The sequence below is a fragment of the Dysidea avara genome, chromosome 9 (genome assembly GCF_963678975.1).
Source record: "Dysidea avara chromosome 9, odDysAvar1.4, whole genome shotgun sequence".
Lineage (NCBI taxonomy): Eukaryota > Metazoa > Porifera > Demospongiae > Dictyoceratida > Dysideidae > Dysidea > Dysidea avara.
This window is the reverse complement of record NC_089280.1, coordinates 25,018,682-25,038,603: the sequence shown is the minus strand read 5'-3', so window position 1 is coordinate 25,038,603 and position 19,922 is coordinate 25,018,682. Positions and strand designations below refer to the sequence as shown.

The window sequence follows — 19,922 nt, the reverse complement described above, 5'->3', positions numbered from 1 at the left end:
TTCAATGACAACTACAGATAATTTTAGATGGGCTAATTCCTCCATAGTCTCTTTGACAAACCAGGGTCTACAGCCCTCTTGCCTCTGCCCCTGACACTTAGTACATGTTTTCTAATGCTGTGAAGTGGTATTCATTCTGCTAGCAAAAATTGCTGCTCTGCTTGTTATTTGACAAATTACTAAAAGCAACATGCGAACTTGTGCAACTATACATGGAGTGACTTCTGATGCTAAGAAAGTTAGTTCAAACTATTGTAAAGTGTTCAGTGATTGGTCATAGTAGGTAACAATATTAGTAATTCGTAAATCCTAGTGCTGTGTCATTTTACAACACCTTAAATTGTGCAGTTATCTTAACCTCTGTTTAGCTCTGCACTGTTATTCAACATAATAAGGCACCATTATTTACCCACGTAACATGGAAGTGAGAAGTGTATATGATGTAAATTTTACACATCCCAGCTTACACCAAATAATTAAATTTATGCAACAGTTATAGAATATTAAGTTGAGCTGTCTGGAAAACTGTTTTCGTCAGACATGTTGATCACAAGTAAAATAGTCATACTAAATAGCACACTCTATGGATTCTTCATAGAAAATAAATGTGAACACTTTGATGACTCGTAAAAAGAATATTGGACATTTGAATGAAAAAGTATAACTGAAACTGTTCCCTTCTCCAAACTGAATAATTTTTATTGTTGATCCTCTTGTTTAGTTGGTACACAATGTTAAATTATTACATTACAATATTTTTAACCTTATTTTGCCTCATAGCATTCCTTGTTTTCAAAACTTCTGCAGGGTATACAAGTGATGCCACAAGTTTTTTTAATCACATGGTTTGGTTTAACTATTTATGATGTGGGAAATTGCATATTCAATCAAATTACCTAACACTTAAAGCAAACTACGTAGGTGCTGTTTTTTGTTGCACAATAGTAATTTGTTTATAAGTTATTGTTTGTTTCTTGATACTATCAACTATTGTATGTATAGTTACAGATAAAGTGCTCTTGTATGTATCACTTTCCTTTAGGTGCTCCTATCACTGGTAGTACTGCTATAAATCCTTCCACTGCTGACACTACTACCAGTACTGCTACAAGTACTACTATTGAAGAAATTCACATGACTGCTACTACTACTGCTACTACTACTGCTCCTACTCCTACTAGTACTGCTACTGCATCCACCTCTACAGTTTCTCTACTTGCTACTTCATCTGCCACTTCCATTTCTTCAGGTTCTAGTAGCTCCACTAACATTGGTGTTATAGTGGCTCCCATCATTATCATTATATTAATAGCAGTTGTTGTAGCAATTTTGTTGATAGTATTTATGTGGCGGAGAAGAAGAAACAACTACCCTATCTATAATGACACTACTGACTTCAGCAAAGGCGCCCCTTACTACTCTACCGTAAAACACCCCTCTTCTTTACAAACTTACGACTACATTGATCACCCAAATAAAAAGAAGCAAAATTCTGATGTTGATAGATTGGGGTATGCTGTCCCTAACCAGGGAGAAGAGAAAGAGAAAAGCACTGAGCTACAAAGAAGGTCACAATGCTCACCAGAAATGAAAGTGTGCTCAAGAGAACAGACATTGTCACTTACAAATCCTGACTATGAACATAAGATGGAATTGGATATTTATGCTGCCCCTGACATTCCTGAACGCACTGTGGCCAGTACAATGTTTGATGAAACTGAAGATGATCCAATTTATAGTGAAGCTATTAATCCCAGTGACATTATGAGTGGAAAGTCATATAGCACTGCCATATTAGTGGATGGCTTATGTCCATATGCTTCAATCTATGCTGACCCTATGCCACTGGACAAATCTGAAGGTCCTCCTGTTGTGTCTAACAAGAACATAGAAGTTCTTCGTCAATTAGGAACTGGGCAATTTGGAAAAGTCATACTGGCTAACACTGTTGGGATTAGCCAGCAGTACCTTGGAATAGGCAATAGTGCCAACAGCAATATCTCCATCAAGGTGGCTGTGAAAACACTTAAGGCTGATCCTACTAGTGAACTCCAAAAGTCATTTGAGAAAGAAATCAAGTTCATGTCACGACTAAAGGATGATAATGTTATTAGACTGTTGGGGATTTGTACTACTGGTACACCATTCATAATGATGGAGTATATGGAGAATGGAGACCTCAACCAGTACCTGCAGCAGTTTGAGTTTACATCAGAAACAGAGAAGCTACCTGGTCCAGATGAGATCACCCTTACTGCCCTAGTGTACATGTCATTCCAGATAGCCAGTGGCATGAAGTATCTTTCTTCTCACAGGTTCATTCATCGTGACCTGGCTACCAGAAACATCTTAGTTGGGGTAGACTACACTGTGAAGATAGCTGACTTTGGTATGAGTCAGAACCTCTACTCTGCTTACTATCACAAAGTTGGCGGTTGTATGATGCTACCAATTCGTTGGATGGCTTACGAGTGTTTCTTTGGGAAGTTCTCAATCAAGACAGATGTGTGGGCATATGGTATTACTCTTTGGGAGATATTCACTCTGTGTAGACACCAGCCGTTCTATGAGCTGTCAGATCAACAGTTAATTGAGAATGCTATCAAAGGAAAGGACAGGATGATACCCCAACAACCTGAGATCTGTCCAAATGGTGTGTACAACATTATGAAAAACTGTTTCCCACATGAACCACCTGAGAGAGCAGGATTTGATATGCTGTGTGATCAATTAAATGAGTTTTATTCTGACCTTCTGTAGAATTTTATCTTAAAGTGTAGGACGGCTTCTTTATGCAGAACTAACATTTTAGAGGTAAAAATTATGTGTAAGAAGAGAAACTACACATACATTGTACAGTATTTTATTATCATGTAGAAAATGACTCATGTCTTACATTAACGCACTGGAATTACTGGCTACATTTGTCAGGTTACTTTTGTACACTAACATTCATATTTTTTGTAAAACACAATTATTAGTTGTACTGTGTGATTTCATTGCATTATTAATTAAAGCACATTTCGTAACCCTAAATCACTCAAGTGTTCTAAAGATAGGGAATTTGTAAACCTTTTGTAATTTGCACTAGTTGTAGTTGTTCTGTTATTGAATACTAGGTACCTGCATTTTTGTATGAATTGTCACTGAAGAAGATTTGTACTGCATTACTCATTACATGTGAGTAAGTTACAGAATAGTATATGTTCTTGGATATTGTGTGAATTGTGGTTACTATACTATAGCCACTAGAAGTGATGATAGTACATAGTTAGTCATCAAAATTAATATAATTGCATGTTGCATGCATGTATATGCTTAAATTAACTGGCTGGATGGGTGGACGTATGATGATTTATCCACTAGTTACCAATGTGTTTTTCACTTTGGTCATGCAGATTGATCACATCTAGCTCAATAATATAGTGTTGGTCACACTAATGTGAAGATCATATATGTACACTATAATAGTCAGTTTATGGTATCACCATAACATTAGGTGCTGACATCAATTACCTATATATAGCTAATGCTGGATTACAGATGTGTATACAAGTTATACAGTTGTCTATCTTAAGATCGATTATAGTTCTACTACCTATTACGGTGAGCCCACTAACGGGCTGTAGCAATAGTTGTATCTCTGTGCAGTGGAACCTATATTGTGGACATTTTGGAACCCAAAACTCCTGCCATATACTGTAAAGGTTTCTCTTTCAGTGGTAAAAAAATGTACTAACCAGACCTGTTGGGACTAAAATTTTAGTTACGGAAACTTTTTCTATTGTGTCCTTAATAGGGAGTTTGAGAGGTTGCACTGTACATGTGTGCACTGTAAATTATGGTATGACTTCCTGAATTACTTAGTATGGTGATGGTATATATTTTTTTTCTGAAGTATGATCATCATGTATACTATAAGTGACCACATGAGTCATACCATGTAGTGCAATCCCTCTAAGTGCTGGCAGCAAAAACTTACAAGCCACTTAAGTGCTAGCCATATGTATGAATACCATTATATGGCTTCTTGTTTTAAAATATTTTGACATTTGTTTGCAGAAGTTGCCAAATGGTAGCTATATGCCTATGCATGTGACAAGATTCAGAAGACTAACAGCACACTTAGGAAGCTTGATGGTAGACTGACATTACAGTTAATTAAACTTTAGGTCTATATCTAGCTACTGTTGATGATGAAGTGCTAATAGCTCATGTTAGTTAACATACATGTGCATGCTTTTCAGTTGCCAATGTGATGGTGTGCCCATTGCTACATTGCTACTTTGATGGATCTACAGTATAAGTAGCTAATGGGCCAAAGACTGGCTCATAATATAGCTATAGTTACTTGTCAATGATGTATACCCTTTCTTTCATAGGATATCACTGTGAAAAAAGAGGAATATAATATGGTATATCTAATGGCTTAAACTATACAAATAATCTCAGTATAGCCTTGCATTATACTAACTATCTTATACTTTAGTATAAACCCCATCTTATATTATGGGAAACAGATTATACTTTAGTTTAATACACATTCTTTGTATGGCTTTGTTTACTTTACTAAATGTGATAACTTTTTAGCTTCACCATCAGATCTCATTATTGTCTCATTTTTAGCTTCACCATCTCATGTGACTTAAGGTTTTTTTTACTGTACCAAACAAAGTCATGATGATTTTACAATAAGTAGCTACACTTCTGTTAATCACTATAGCTAGCTAACTAGCTATAACTTCAGTTTGTTGTGATAATTTCATACGCACACATTTTCATACGGCAAAGCATATAATACCAGTAAAATTAATTATTCAATCTAAGAGCCATACAAATCTAGAGTTTCTTGCACAGTTAGCACAGCTGCAAAAGTTCGTAGTAATGCTTGTTTAAAATTGAAGGGGAGCGCATGCGTATTACTAATGCAATTAAGTCGCCATCTTTGTCGCTATTGTTGTATCAGAGGTTGTAAATGTGAGTGATACGACGGTGTATCTCGCGGAGAGAGTGTACGCGATCGGCACCATCGTCCAATGAGCCACGATGATAGTTATGGACCACAACTGTACATCCCTGCTGGCTGTAGTGGTGAAGTGGCGCGGGCAAGTGGACAATTCCTTCGATGGCAGCAATCAAAAACAGCTCTAGATGAGTAAGTATTAGACTAAAATGATAGCTTGTACAATAGGTTTAGCCGTATTAAATTGTTTATTGTGTATTGTATGACAATGGCCTGCAAATGATTCAACTTTGGTGTTGCTGTGTACGTATTACATGTTTTATATCCTGTTATATCTCAGCTTATGGCGGATGACGAGTGGACACAGTTCATCAGCCATCAACTGTAAGAGTATGCATGGTCTGCTCTTACGATTTTGTATATTATCTCTTCAGAGGTACAGTTTCTTGTCGAACCTCTTAGTTCTACAGACTGTCAGTGTACAATATCTGCAGTGTTAGTTTCCTTCAATGGCAGCTGCTTCCTTTAAAGAATCTGGTAGTGACCATATGTGGACAGTTTTGTTCTTTTTTCACGGAGTTGTTCAACGTCATCTAATTACTTATAGCTGTAAGTGCATTAAGCCTGATTGTGTTTTTATTCATTTTCTTTTCAATGGGGTAGGAATTACAGACTTGGTGATTCTTATTGCTAACATCTGTAAGTAAGTACACTGAGAGTGTCCAGTATACAATTTATATTTACCTTTGTTTAGGTTTGTGGAAACTGGTCTCATTTCTTCTGGGAACCCAGGGGCGGATCCAGAGTTTCGAAAGAGGGGGGGCACCTTTCTGAAAAACAGTTGAAGACCAAAAAAAACTTGCTGAAAACCAGTTGAAGACCAAAAAAAAAAAAAAAAAGTCACAACAATAATAGCTAGTTATCCTTACCAACTATATCACGTCTGTTATGTAAAATAAAATCCTATTTGTAGGTTCATAGGTAAGCTACACTGCCTCATGAACATTGTGACTGCTTTATTAGAGTAATTGACTGCTCTATTAAAGTATCTCGATCTTGTATGCAATTTCTTGAAGGGGGGGGGGGGGCATTTGCCCCAAATGCCCCATCCTGGATCCGCCACTGGAACCGGTCTCATTTCTTCATGTTTTTCACTACTTTTTATCAACAGCTGACGGCTGCTACCTTGTCTGGCACTGTAAATGAGTTGAGTGCTTTCAAGAACCTGTTCCGTCTTGTTTGTCCTTATTTCACTGACCATGCTCGTATTGCTAACAAAAGTAAGTGCACTGAGAGTATGCAAATTATATTATATTTAGTCTTGTTTCAGTTGTACTTAGTGATTACAAGATTCTTGGACTTGGTTATGATGCTTCTTGTGAGCTTACATAACACGTTAGCCCAACAAAGTCACATACTAAGTGGCTGTTTTATGTCTGGTTAGACTCACTGATAACACCTGTAAGTACACCAAATAATCCAGAATATGAATTATGTTTGCCTCCATTTAGGGTTGTGAGACCTGGTCTTATCAGACTTGTCTTAGATGTACATGGATTGTCGGTCTCAGTTTTAAAAAATTGTTACAAACTGTAAGTATAATGGTTGTTCAGTATACGCATTATATTTACCATCTTTAATAGAGTTGTGGGACCTAGCCACCATTCTACATGGTAATACTAGGTTTCCAGACAAGGTCGTGGTTTTATGAGATTCTTATTGTTACAAACTGTAAGTCCAACGATTATCCAGAATACACATTATATTTACCATCTTTGTATTAGAGCTGTGGGACAGTTCTACCAGACGACTAACAGATTGTCACAGAGTTCTACATAGTGATGATAATACAGGTAATTTGTAATGGAACTTGTGAATTGTATTTACTGTCTTACCTGCTGCAGTTGGATAAAGACTGATAAATGACAAAATTGATTTGATACTGCCATGGCCAAGGAGACATTGATTTACTAGCTGTACCTATTGTGGTTTTAACATATTTACAGAATTAAATTCATTACAAATATAATTATAGAAATTATTTAATTAAGGTAGCCACAGAGTATAGGAAAGTAAAAAAGTACAGTAGTATAGTAGCCAATATATGGTTGAAATAGGCTTAGTATAGTCTGATAATACACCACAGTATACTAGTGATTTAATCTCTAATATATGACTGTCTTAAATGTATTCAATAAGCTTGTTATAGTAAAGTCCTAATCTAATAATATATGCTGTACTATTTCATTCCAATACTAACATAATAAGACTGTTATATACCTTATTATTCTGAACTTTTTTCACAGTGTATGCCAATTGGATCTGGCACAAGAGCAATTTGTGACGTGCTATACTATTAACTATAGCTAAATATGGCTAGTGTAGCTACATGTGTATGGTATTATCATGCAATCAATATTTAGACTATAAAATTTGTTCCTTATATGTCGTTCGCCATGGTTTACCATATATGGCTTAAATAAATTTGTAGTGAATCAATAGAAAACATATAAATGCTAGCTAGCCACTAAATAAATTTATATTAATGTTAGTGCGCGGAAAATTTACGAGAAATTACGGTAGTACAAGGAACTTCACCGCGAGTCATATCTAGCAAACAGCTTCTCCAGCAGCTCCGCAGTGTTGATGCAAGGAGGTGAGGTTTTCATGTGTACTAATGACAGTATTTAGTACCATGCCATGAGTTAGCTATATAGGAGCGGCTAGATTTTGGTATTTGTTTAGTTCGGCGGTCTGGACTGGAACGGCGAGGCTAGGTAGATATAGCTAGCTGTCACAGCAGTGGCGGCTGGGGTTCCAAGGGATCCATAGAACTCCGGTCTTATTTGGAGCTAATATACTGACTGCTCGTGTGTTGCTGCATAGATAGCAGGGGTATATTATCTGTGGTTCATGCTGTTAATCTTGATTGCTGACACGCGATAAGCGCCTCTAAAACAATCATCGTTTTAGAGGCGCTTAAAAATCCTGTTGTATTTCCAGGATTTATAAATCTATAATTTACGAACTGAAACATTTCCTGGGAAGTGATAAGTTGTTTTAAAATACAACTACGTAGCTATATTGTTCCTCAGAGTGGAATCCCTCTTTAAAAGTCTGCATCCACCATTGCTGTCTCCGGCCTTCTGCCCTTGCATGGCTATACCAATGCTGTGTAATTCTTAACAGTTATTTAGTGCATAGCTAACCAAATAATTACATAATACAGTGGAACCAGTCTAAGCTGTTCATATAAGGCCACATGAACTTAATTATTAGTTTCTCATCTTCTTGTGCTCAAAATAGAAGTGTGGGAGGGCAGATTTTTATTCTAACTAGATTAGCTAACTAAAATGACTCAAAATGCTATTTTCTTAGACTGATCTAGCAAGGTACCAACTATAAAAGGTGCTAATTGGCCTCCCTTAGCCACCAGTGGTGAAAAAAATTTTTGAACAACTGCGATGCAGGCAGGGATGAGAAACTAATAATTAAGTTCATGTGACCTAAATACTACAGAAAGGTGCATGGCGTCCAACGTGTATAGTCCTACTTTGGAAAATTAAACAGAATATGTCTTTGTTTCAGATTAGTCAAAAAGGTTCCTTTTCTATACAGATGAATGCTAAGATAAGTTATACTGTAAGGCCATTCTAAATTTTTCTGTTTCTTGTCCACTACCCACATAGTTTTTCAAGCAAGTTGGAATATTCCATAATTTTTGTAAATTAACTGTATTCTAAAATTCACACATGTTTTACTTGTTAGCTACACAAGTGAAATATCACCATGTGATGTGTAATCCTTTTGCTGGCAACTGTATGAAGACATATTAAATTTTGTACCTGTTAGAAAACCATATTCCTGAGGATTGATAAGCTTTCAAACTTACACTCTGTAATCAAAAGGGAATTCTATGTTGATTTTGTGCATGTTCTAAACTTATCATCTTAATGCTCAGCTAGTATGTTGGCTAAACTACTAGCAAGAGTAATAGTAAGTTATAATAAACAATTACCATACAAGGCAGAGCACTTTGTTAGCATTTCCTGTTCCATGTACAAAGCATAACTGGTAGTGTGGTAAAATTTTATTTGATGGGGTTAATTTTCATACTCTCAATGTAATTCATGGTCTGCCAGTGATGAAGACATAAAAGTAATAGAATGTACACCAAATAGTCTATATATACTGGGACTATCCTAAGTTGATGAACTGTAATAATTATACTCTAAATCTGAGATCTGTGACACTTATCTGATGTCACAGCATAGATCAAGGTACATGCATGGTCTGGCCTGAGAGTAGCTTAGAGTACACTGCAATGGTGTGCTATTTACAGGAACTTCAATAGCATGCACAGTTTTTATGCGTGCATATAAAGCTTTATACTACCAAGACTATTTTTGTTGTGGAAATATCCTCCATCTTTACAGTAGCAGTCCACATACAACTTTTGAGCATAATTTCTGCAGGACACAATTTTCTTTGTTATCCTTTAATTTGCATTTTTACAAAACTGCTAAGAAATGCAACACATAAACAGTTATTCTTGTACAAAAGATTGATTTGTTGTCATGCCTACAGAAAATACCGCTTTTGTGTATGATTTGATAAATGAATAGTTGTAGCTACCATTTAACTCACATAAAGTCATGGAATTGTAATGCAAAAACCAAGTATTGGTAACAGGCATGTGATACAGATTCGTAATAATGATTCGTTGCTTGTGATGCGTATAGAACAAATCACTTTTTGAAAGCATGAATAGTCTACTCATCACAACTTAAACCTTTTGAAAAGCTATAATTTATGATTCATAAAAGTTAAACGTAGTTGTGCAATTGAGGTACTCAAATGTGTTAGTTGTGTCATGTTTTGCAACATATATTACATAGTGAATGCCTTACACAACTACCAAACCAGTTCCACGTATGTATTTAAGATTGCAACAAAGTTGCAACATTTGTTTCAGTTCCATTTAGCTTTCTGTATTGCAAAAGTCCATTTGTGGCATCTTTAGTGGGTGACTGTTTGTAGTGATCTCTCTTGCTGTAGTAGTCTCTCTTGATGTTGCAGTCTTCTGCTTGGCTTCAATTGATGTTGCTGTGTGTTCCTTGGTCTCCTTGATGTGAAGTTATTTAGGATAGCAGAATAATTCTTGCAATGCAGTGGTTGTCTGTTTGTATGCTCATAGTAACCTTATGTAGTTGGGTGCCATAGATCCTAGTTGTAGCTGTTACCCTTATTGAATAGTACAGAATTCCTGAATTTATACAGGAATTCCTAGTGGAGGTGCTCCCTGATCCTGGGAGCACCTCCACTAGTTTCTTATGCCCATGCGATTAAAATACATTTATTATGCCCAATTAAGACACGTTTGTACCAGCAATCTTACCAAGATAAAGTGCATTTTGTGGACAAAACTTTGGGTAGAATGAGTTGTGTAGACAAACCAAACACTATGTGTTTTTGTGTATGGTGTACAACTTCTAGTTTGTGATGTCACTGTTTTTTTTGTTGATATGTCTTGATAGTGGAGTAAGCTATATATATACAACTGGGCAGCTCAAACAGTTGTATCTGTGATGGATAAGGCCTTAACAGATCATCGTTACCTTTAAGTACAAAACGTTGCCCCATATACCATTACATGTGTGGATAGTGATCACTAACAAACATTTTTGCCACAGAATCTCGATCCTCCATTTTGTAACTGCAATCATGTCAACTTTTTCTTGTATTAACAAGACAAACGGTAGTGTATCGTACAGCCAAGAAGGACGACGCGCCACACTGTGAGTATACTTACAAGAAGAAAGAAAACATAGTTTTCACACATACGTATAGCTCTGTGCTCCCCTCTTCAATTGGAATCATTTTGTACTGCAAGCACCCTCTACCTTCAGCATCCCACAAATTTGAGCAAGACTGCCTAATCCAATCATGAAATATAAGGCCTCAAACTTTGCTTAATTTCTTCATTTTCTTTCTTTGTTTAGGAGGTTTGGGGTGGGGGTGGAGGGTTAGATTATTCTTTTTGCACACTTAACAAAAACCATTGTAACATAGCTCAAAATTTGGTGCACTGTAAGAAAATATTATGGTGATTTAGCCAGTGGAGATCACAGCAAAGCAGCTGCTCTATTAGAGTATCTCAGTCGCATGACTCTTAGTGTATGGTATGCAGCCTGACTATTAAATTTTTGTTTGTTTGTTTGTTTGTTTGTTTGTAGTATTCTAATGGAGTGCACACTTTTTCTGAACAGTACTAATATAACACACATAGAATGTTCTAGAACGATCTAGAGTTCCACGGATAATTATATTCTGGCATAGTATGCTAGAACTTCGGTAGCAATTAAATGAGATGAGCAACTGACAATGGCAGTAGAGTGGTAAAGGGTTTAAATGCCTAGGTGTGGTGGTCCCTGGTTTGAACCCTGAACAAATTTTTCCAATATTTTTCATGCACCTTTTTTTTTTACTTATTAGAGTACCTTGATCACGCTTGCTTTACATGTTTGGTTTTTGTTTTATATCCCTTAGGTTATACTCTCAGTGCCCTCAGTAATAGTTAGACGCTCGCAATATGTGTCGTCAAGGATTTAAAAACCTGAGGTGACGTCAATAATTACTGAGGCACAGCTGAGGTAATTATTGACATCACCGATGGTTTTTAAATCCTCGAAGATGCCTATTGTGAGTGTCTAAGTGTTTTAGACAATGGCGTAGAAGCAGTGAGTTAGTATAGAGAGTTACCATTGTAAACACCGAGGGTATTTCAGCAAGCAAAAGATGTGCGGTCGTGCAAGCCATGAAGCGTGAATAACTGAAGGTTTGTAAAGTTGATATAAAGTATGTTTGAGGTATTATAAATACGTGTGAATGGCAGCGAATGGGAATAGCCGGTGCCAGTATGGCTGTCTTGGTCTACAGAGCGTGCTTTAATATGGCAAAGGCCACAAACTGAATTAATAGCTTTTTTGATTAACCAGTTACCACGATGGTCTATAAATCCACTGAGCTACCCATGATAACAGCGTACCTGAGTGTAATTTCTTTGTAATAATCTGCTTGCAATCGCTTGGTGTTTACTGATGTGCAAAACACTAATTATCCACAAAAGACTAATTGCATTACTGTGGGCCACATTTGTGGTTGTAAACAACTGTCGGGTGTCTTACCAGTAAGACACCTGATACCAGGTTGCTTCGCAAATAAGAGACCTCCACACATCAAACGAAACGCTGCATACCATTGTCTAAGACCACAAAAAGTTTGTGCTACGATGGTCAGTATGCCAATTTTTGCGTGACAACAAATCACACTTGTAATTTTGGAATGTGCTTGTAACGTTTTGCCACTTTTACCAATTTGTTCACAATTGGAAGGTAAAAGTGCTATAGTATGCTCTTTATACCCTTAAACTGCAACTTTGATAAGAGAATCCAATATGGCTTGCGCTAGTTAAAGCAAGTTTTATTAAGTGGTGTGAAAAAATTAATGTAGAAAAAGATGAAGAAGAAAATAAGACAAACTTTGAAGGAGCATATCTCAAAGACAGTTGGACTGAGTTAGCTCCCAATTGGTGTGGAAGGTGTCACACCCTGAAGGATGTTGTGCAGAAAAAAAGGGCTATTTCTGCTTGGCCATTACTGAGATATGAATGTGTGAAGTTAGCATTTTTTTTGGTTCCACACTTGTCTGTCACACACCCTGGATGCATTGACTTCAATTGGTCGCATGACACATTGTCGTGTGTCCTGATGAATGATGAATTTTGTGTGAGTGTAATGATTTGGTAAAAGCAATGAAAGAGCCCCACAATGACTAATTAACACACAATGATACATTATCACAATGACTTTGTTTGATGGTAGGTATGCAGGTAGCTAAATCGATTAAACATTTTGATACTCGTGAAGGATAAACTTAACCCAGAGTCTGTATCTAGACTTTATAGATTTGGTGGTTTTTGTAGGGCTAAAACGAATATTCTAAATGAAAGAGAACAAATGTTTTTAGTCAAGAATGAATAATAAAATATTCTATATACAGTGTAATACTGAAATACACTGTATAATGTGTGTTAATTCTTATTTTTGTATTCAATTGTAAAACATCATGATATCTTTAAAACCCCAGTAGCTAGGTGGCTTTTGAAATGAAATAGAAGTGTCTCATGATATACGTAGCTACTAGATGTGTACTGATAAGGATTTTTCAGTTGTACCATTATCCCATTAGTTTGTAACTAAAAGAGCTGATACCAATTTTACCAAAATAAAACTACTGGTGTAGCTATACTGCATGATTTTTACCATGGAGAAAACAGAAGTGATGTAACTTTTGCTATAGAACTGGTTATCTATGATGGTGTGGCCTCTATTACACAATCCAGATAATTAGGCACCACAAATATTTTAATATATATATATATATATATATATATATATATATATATATATATATATATACGAACACTGTAAGATTGCTAGATTATCCTTCTTTCATGATATTGTATACAAAGCTAGTGTAGTAAATATACCACCACATTTTCTGAGCACAACTACAGTGTAGACACACTTGCTACCACTACCCACTTCATTTTATCCACCCAAGCGCAAACACCACAGCATATCGAAATAGTTACTTCCCAAGAACTATCATTGATTGGAACTCATTATCGACCTCATAAGAAATTATTTCTAGATAACATTTGTAACTAACTAATCATTTGTAACTAACTAATCATTTGTAAATAGCTAATTGTACATATGTTCCCGCCTTGTAACCCCCCCCTTTGTAATTTTCTCCCTTGGGCATAATCAGTAAACACTACCTGCCCAGTAATAATAATAAATAAATCAAGACTCACGGTAGTGAGTCGTGCGGCCAGTAAAGCATAAACGCGTGCCACAGACAATAAATGTGACCAGGCCTGCGATAATAGGGCATGTGGGCACATGATTTTTGTCTACTTTTTCACATGTTCATCACTCATAACATTTTGTACCATTATGCTATGGCATTGCAATTTTTAGCTCATAGTAAGCATTTAATTGGCATCATGATGCAAGTTACAGAATGGAAATATACATTTCCAATACTGAGATATGACCTATAGAGTGATGGGGTGTAGTTTGTACCCACATGCCCTGTTTTCGCAGGCCCGGTCACAAATGATGCGGCCACTATGTGAGGATTTTACAGGAACAAACGTTGTCAAATTCGGCCTTCTTGTAACTCACCCGCCACTTACGCTATCCCTCTGAAACTCTAGAGTTGAACTCATCATGTTACTAGTAACTACCACACAAGCAGTGAAGCAAATCCATGCTGATTGTTTCATGATCGAGATTGCCGACATCAAAAGGGAAGTTTCATTTTTTTTTTTATTATTTTTTTATCGCATGCGGTTAGATGCAACCGCAGGTGTATGCCTTGCGTTCCTTTGTGCATTCCAAACATTGATTGCCCTGCTATCGCTTCAGTATTCACTCAATCGCCTCAAGATTCCCATCATCGATTTCACCATACATGATTACCCTACAGTCGTAATTTCAGCACCAAACGAAGTTTCAGTCGTCCTCAGTCGACCTAGAGGCCAAATACAAAACCCAGGTTGTTGTTTTCCGCAATACTTGCTTGGCATGTAGGGCAACGTGTCTTTAAACTGTTGTAAAAGTTTCGTTCAGATTGAAACATATGTTTTCGAGAACGGCTAGTTTGAAATTTGAATTTAGTCGCCCCCACGTAATTTGATCTCTGTAAGAATTTTACTCGGAATTTAAAGAATGACGCAGAGCACAACTGCGGTCACTGGGTATTGATGAACTGGTGCTCTATGTAGTTAATCAGTGCATATAGCCACGAAGAAGTGTGCTGCCATAGATTATAGTCCACAGATATAATCTATGGTGCTGCATACCATTGTTCATTTTAAATTTGAATTTAGTCACCCCCACCGTGACGTAATTTTTCCTCTAAGGGTGCGGCTTAAAGAATGACACAGAGTACAACTGCGGTTACCAGTTGTTGACACAAGCTGCAAGTAATTAGCACATGTAGCTAGCCAATTGTCACCATGCATTATTGCATTTTATAGCACCCCCACACAAAAATTACACATGTAATTACAACATACAGAGGACACATGAATACCAAACACTTTTCACAACAATAATGTAAGAATTGTACAATAATGACTGTAATATAACTGCTATGAAAATGTTTTCCAGTGGCCCGCCATGATAGCAAGTCTCACATGATGGCATTATATTCATCCAAGCACAATAAGAGTAACAAGTAAGTACGATAACAAGTTGGTATGACTCCATTTGTAGAATCCAGATGAGTGGGTGTGGCTCCAGTAGTATAAACAGTTAACAAACATTCCTGTTATACATACTAGAGTTGCAATATAATAGTATAGTATTTAAATGCAACAATACATAGTCTCCATTGCATCACTATCAAACGACACTAAGTGGAGGATATTGTTGCATCTCTAGTATGTACACTCTATCAATACAACCTGTCTTAATGGCCACCAGTATAGAAAGACAACCTCTCTTGAAAAGCCAATTCCAATTGAGAATTCATACACTGTTACCTGCTTATTGAGTGAAGGTGGCAATAAACAAGTTCCACCGTAATTTATACACGTGATCTGATCTGTATATTCTGTCAGTAGATGAGATCCACTTGGCCAGGACAAAATGTGACTCAAATGTCCTGGATGATCCATACTCAACCCTAGTGGCACAATGGAACTGAGTATAGAGAATACAATTATATTTATTTCTAAGATGTGTGGATGTGTGGACACATTACAACACATTACATGTACATACAAGACATGCTACGTACTGTTTTAGCATTTCAAGTCACCACCTTATGTACGGACCAGTCAACAATGCTTCATAGTGCCCATCAGTAAACCTGAAGAAAAGTTACGAAAAACAAAAATTCACATAATAAGTACAATGAAACCTCATTAATATGGCCAGCTGTGGAACCAAAAAATTTGCCCTGAATAACAAGGTGGCCTTATTAATGAGGTCATAAAGTACTGCTTAGCTATATTTGGGATCTACTAGAGGTGGCCAATATAATGAGGTGGTCTTATTAAAGAGGTGGCCATTAAGTGAGGTTTCACTGTACATACAGTTCACAATGGTGAACAATATTAATGGTTAACAATATACACTGAAACCTGCAGGTCACTTCTTGTGGAAGATTGCTCTCTACACTAAATGACACATTCAGAGATCAAGACTCACGGTAGTGAGTCGCGCAGCCAAGAAACTACTAAGCGCACGCCCAATTAAAAGATGCGCGGCCACTACTGTGAGTTATTTACGTGTAGGGCCGGTTTTGCAATATTAGTCCTAGATTATGCAACATCTCTCAATAGATTTGTATTGCGTTACGCGATAAAAAAATCTTTAGGAGTCATCATCATAGTTTTCTTGCGACCTCGCTAAAATAAAAAAGTAACCATTGCAAAATAAAAAATAGGCATATTTCACTTTATTTCTCTACCTTATGTTACAACTACTGTCACATTATACCAGTCAACATAGTCGTGTTTGTATAGTCCATCTAGCACTAACATTATCCAATCCTGGTTTGCCTATACGCGTATTTTCTTCAATCAAACCTCTAATCCCTACAATAACTTTTAAAGGTACGACGTGGACACAAACTCTAATGCCTGATAAACAAGTTGTGACAACGTGCTGAACCGTAAGTTCCCTAGGGATGGCGTTTTAAGCAGAAATCTTTTAAATTCCATTTAGTGCCACACCCCAATGCGAGCATTTATAAATCGCCAGTTGTCTTATGGTGTGAAGAACAAAATCACTAGCGAAGGTGCTTTAAGCATACTCTTCAATTCTCTATTTAGATGTAATTTTTAATAGATTAACCACAAAGGCCGATAAGGTGAATACAAAAGGCGGTAACAAGCCTTTAGGGGTTACCACCTCTATGTAGTGTTTACCATGTAGCTTGTGTTGTGGCTTTCATTAAGTATTATGCACACACAAATGGTGCAACAAAATTTTGTAATGGATTGCTCGAATGTGGTTGGTGGTGTTGTGGTTCGTGGTTTGCCAGTGACCATGTATGAGTTGGGGTTGTTCCACACAACTTACACAATATTCAAATTTCATGATGGCCATGAAAATTTCTTGCCATATGGTAAACATACAACAATGTGTAACAACGTTAATCAACATCACATCAAGACTTGACTAAAAATAGTTCCAACAATAGTGATGATTTCTTGTATGTCAGCATGACGATACTGAGACCTGTAAAAGAATAAGCAGGCACTGAAGTTAACCTTAAATTAAACACTCATGCAACTGACCTGGAACATTGGTCGCAACACCAAAAACACTTGTTTCGATATCTGATGACACAATCCAGCAGGCACTGAATTAAAAGAGAATGTATAAAAAATCAATATGCCGGGCTGTATCAATAATAGCATGGATAATCAAAATGAACAAAAATTATATCCCAGGCTAAGTGAATGAATAACATAACTGTTGGGTAAGCATGTCAAACCTGAACATTAGGACATTAGTCAAACAAAAGTACGCTATCACAACTTGGTCATAATACAATGTTTGTACCACTGGACTTCACACTGGTTGCCGAAAAATTGTGCCATTCCAGGACAACAGCATAATTATGAAACAAATAGTTACTACAACACAGAAGGCTTACTGTTGTACCATCTACACTGATATACCATAATTTAAAAACATAACAGGTAGCTAGGCATTAAATACAATACACTTAACATCTGGGTACTAGGAAAAAATCACTAACATCACAACATGTAAACTGACCTAAAAATTAACACCCTTGATGCCACTACAGTCTACACTGGATATTTGTTTGAACCCATCAACACTATACCCGATACATCTGAGTAGACTGACCTGCAAATTCACATCACTAGTATACAGTGATAATTGATAACTACAAAAACAACAATTGCAATAATACAATTCTTCTGAACGTCAACTGACCTGAAATTCATGACACTCGATACAGAGACCTGTAAAAGAATAAGCAGGCACTGAAGTCAACCTTAAATTAAACACACATGCAAACTGACCTGGAACATCGGTTGCAACACCAAAGACACCTGTTTCGATATCTGACGAAGCAATCCAGCAGGCACTGAATTAAAAAGAGAATTTGCAAAAAATCAATATGCCAGGCTGTACCAATAAAGGATGGATAATCAAAATGAACTAAAAAAATATATATCCCATATGCAGGTTAAGTGAGTAACATAACTGTTGGGTAAGCATGTAAACCAGAACATTAGGTCATTGGTCAAACAAAAGTACGCTATCACAAACTGGTCACTGATAATTGATAACTCCAAAAAAAAATTGCAATAATACAATTCCTCTGAACGTTAACTGACCTGAAATTCATGACACCTGTATCTTTGTTCTTGCATGGTCTCAACTTACATAATTATGTACCATGATCACATTCAACTGCTAGTGGATAAACCAGTATGACCAGATGGCCTGCAAAAACCAACAAGCAGGTGTTAAATACAATACACCTAAAGCCTGGAATATGAAAAATATTATATAAGCATTATTCCACACTGATATAGTAATAGATTATAGGACGTTGTGGAACTTGCCTAAAAGTGTAAACTTGAACAAGAGGACAACTGCATGTCCAATACCTGATGAACAAGTTAGTACTAATGACATTCACTTCAACATTTTATCCCAGCTGGGTGAATCTCTTGTAACTGAGTAAAAAGGTGTTTATTTTCCACCTGCAACCAAAGTTCTACATTTCGATCTGTGGTTGAGTGTACATAAACTGACCAGGAAAATCAGTATGCCATAGCCGGGGTATGGAAATGGTTCCTTTCCTTCTGTTGTGACATTACTTACAGCTGACTGGTAAATGATCATCGATGTCCCCGTGGACCCCAAAAATGAGTATATCAATAACTTCACAAGTTGGAATGAATTTCCTTTCAACATGTGGTGGAATGAATTTCCTTTCAGCATCTGGTGGACAGGTCCATAAACCCTATCGCACAAACACGGTGAATCAGTGTGTGGCGATGTGACACGTTACACAAACTTCACTCCTCATTTCGTTAGCATTCAAGACCGGCATATATCATAGAGTACCTCGATCAGTATTCTTGACTCTTACTTCTTCAAGCGTTGCTCAAGCGATGTAGTTTCTCACGAGGGGCTCGAGTTTATCATTAAAGTCGAGCCGATTAAAGTACGCCTCACCATCTAGTTACATTCTTAAACCATTCAATTTAAAACCACGTATCACGAGTGTCCGCTTAAGGTAATTAGGGACTTTCCACGAGATTTCCCCTAAATAGATCACGTGTTAGTTGTCAATCCGGTGGATTCTGGTGGTATACATGGTTCAACAATGCAGTAAAGTGTACATATGCTGTCAATAATTGTTTGTGCACTGCTAAACTAAGTTATTTTTGTGTGGTAAGTATGCTTGAGGAAGGGTCTGGGGGACGGCACTAATGTTTTGACAGCAGTTGATGATGGCCAGGCAAAGAACTGCGAGAAGAACTACTGTGATAGTGTGATAGTAGGGAAAAATTCCCACCCCTATAGCTTTGACTAGGGGCATTATCTACAGCTACTGTATTATGTTGCCGATATGTACATCCGGGCCAAGAATAAAGGTGAAAGTGGTAGTAAGGCTCAATCCTATTATTCTGCTGAACAGGCAAGGGAGTCTGGGACTCTGGGGGCATGCTCCCTCAGGAAAGTATAAGTACTACAACTTTTTTGTTTTAATTGCTTCATCAAGTATAAAAATTTCAGTCAAAAGGTGATGATCGAGGCTCTGGTCTTATGCACTGGTTGGAGTGGTTGTATCGATACTGCACTGTGGCAACCTTGAGGGGTTA

General features: G+C 37.0%; 1 protein-coding gene and 2 long non-coding RNA genes across 3 annotated transcripts; 2 read left to right on the top strand and 1 right to left on the bottom strand.

Annotated features, from left to right (window-relative positions):
* Nucleotides 1-1,023: 1,023 nt before the first annotated feature.
* LOC136267609 (class II receptor tyrosine kinase-like) lies at nucleotides 1,024-2,994 on the top strand. The gene has a single exon (XM_066062768.1). The coding sequence runs from the start codon at nucleotides 1,024-1,026 to the stop codon at nucleotides 2,758-2,760; it is 1,737 nt and encodes a 578-aa protein (XP_065918840.1). The 3' UTR covers nucleotides 2,761-2,994.
* A 3,337-nt stretch (nucleotides 2,995-6,331) lies between these two features.
* LOC136266311 (uncharacterized) lies at nucleotides 6,332-6,992 on the top strand. Its single transcript, XR_010706053.1, has 5 exons — nucleotides 6,332-6,424; nucleotides 6,475-6,555; nucleotides 6,607-6,694; nucleotides 6,748-6,816; nucleotides 6,868-6,992. It is a non-coding gene; the product is annotated as an uncharacterized lncRNA (long non-coding RNA).
* Nucleotides 6,993-17,081: 10,089 nt separating this feature from the next.
* LOC136267217 (uncharacterized) lies at nucleotides 17,082-19,420 on the bottom strand. The gene is made up of 8 exons (XR_010706583.1): nucleotides 19,112-19,420; nucleotides 18,847-19,057; nucleotides 18,699-18,794; nucleotides 18,423-18,576; nucleotides 18,105-18,374; nucleotides 17,833-18,044; nucleotides 17,346-17,410; nucleotides 17,082-17,286 (listed from the first exon to the last, which is right to left on the bottom strand). It is a non-coding gene; the product is annotated as an uncharacterized lncRNA (long non-coding RNA).
* Nucleotides 19,421-19,922: the final 502 nt, after the last annotated feature.

What these genes read in the sequence shown, in the direction of transcription:
- LOC136267609 (XM_066062768.1), top strand. Translation starts at nt 1,024, where the DNA reads ATGTATCACTTTCCTTTAGGTGCTCCTATCACTGGTAGTACTGCTATA.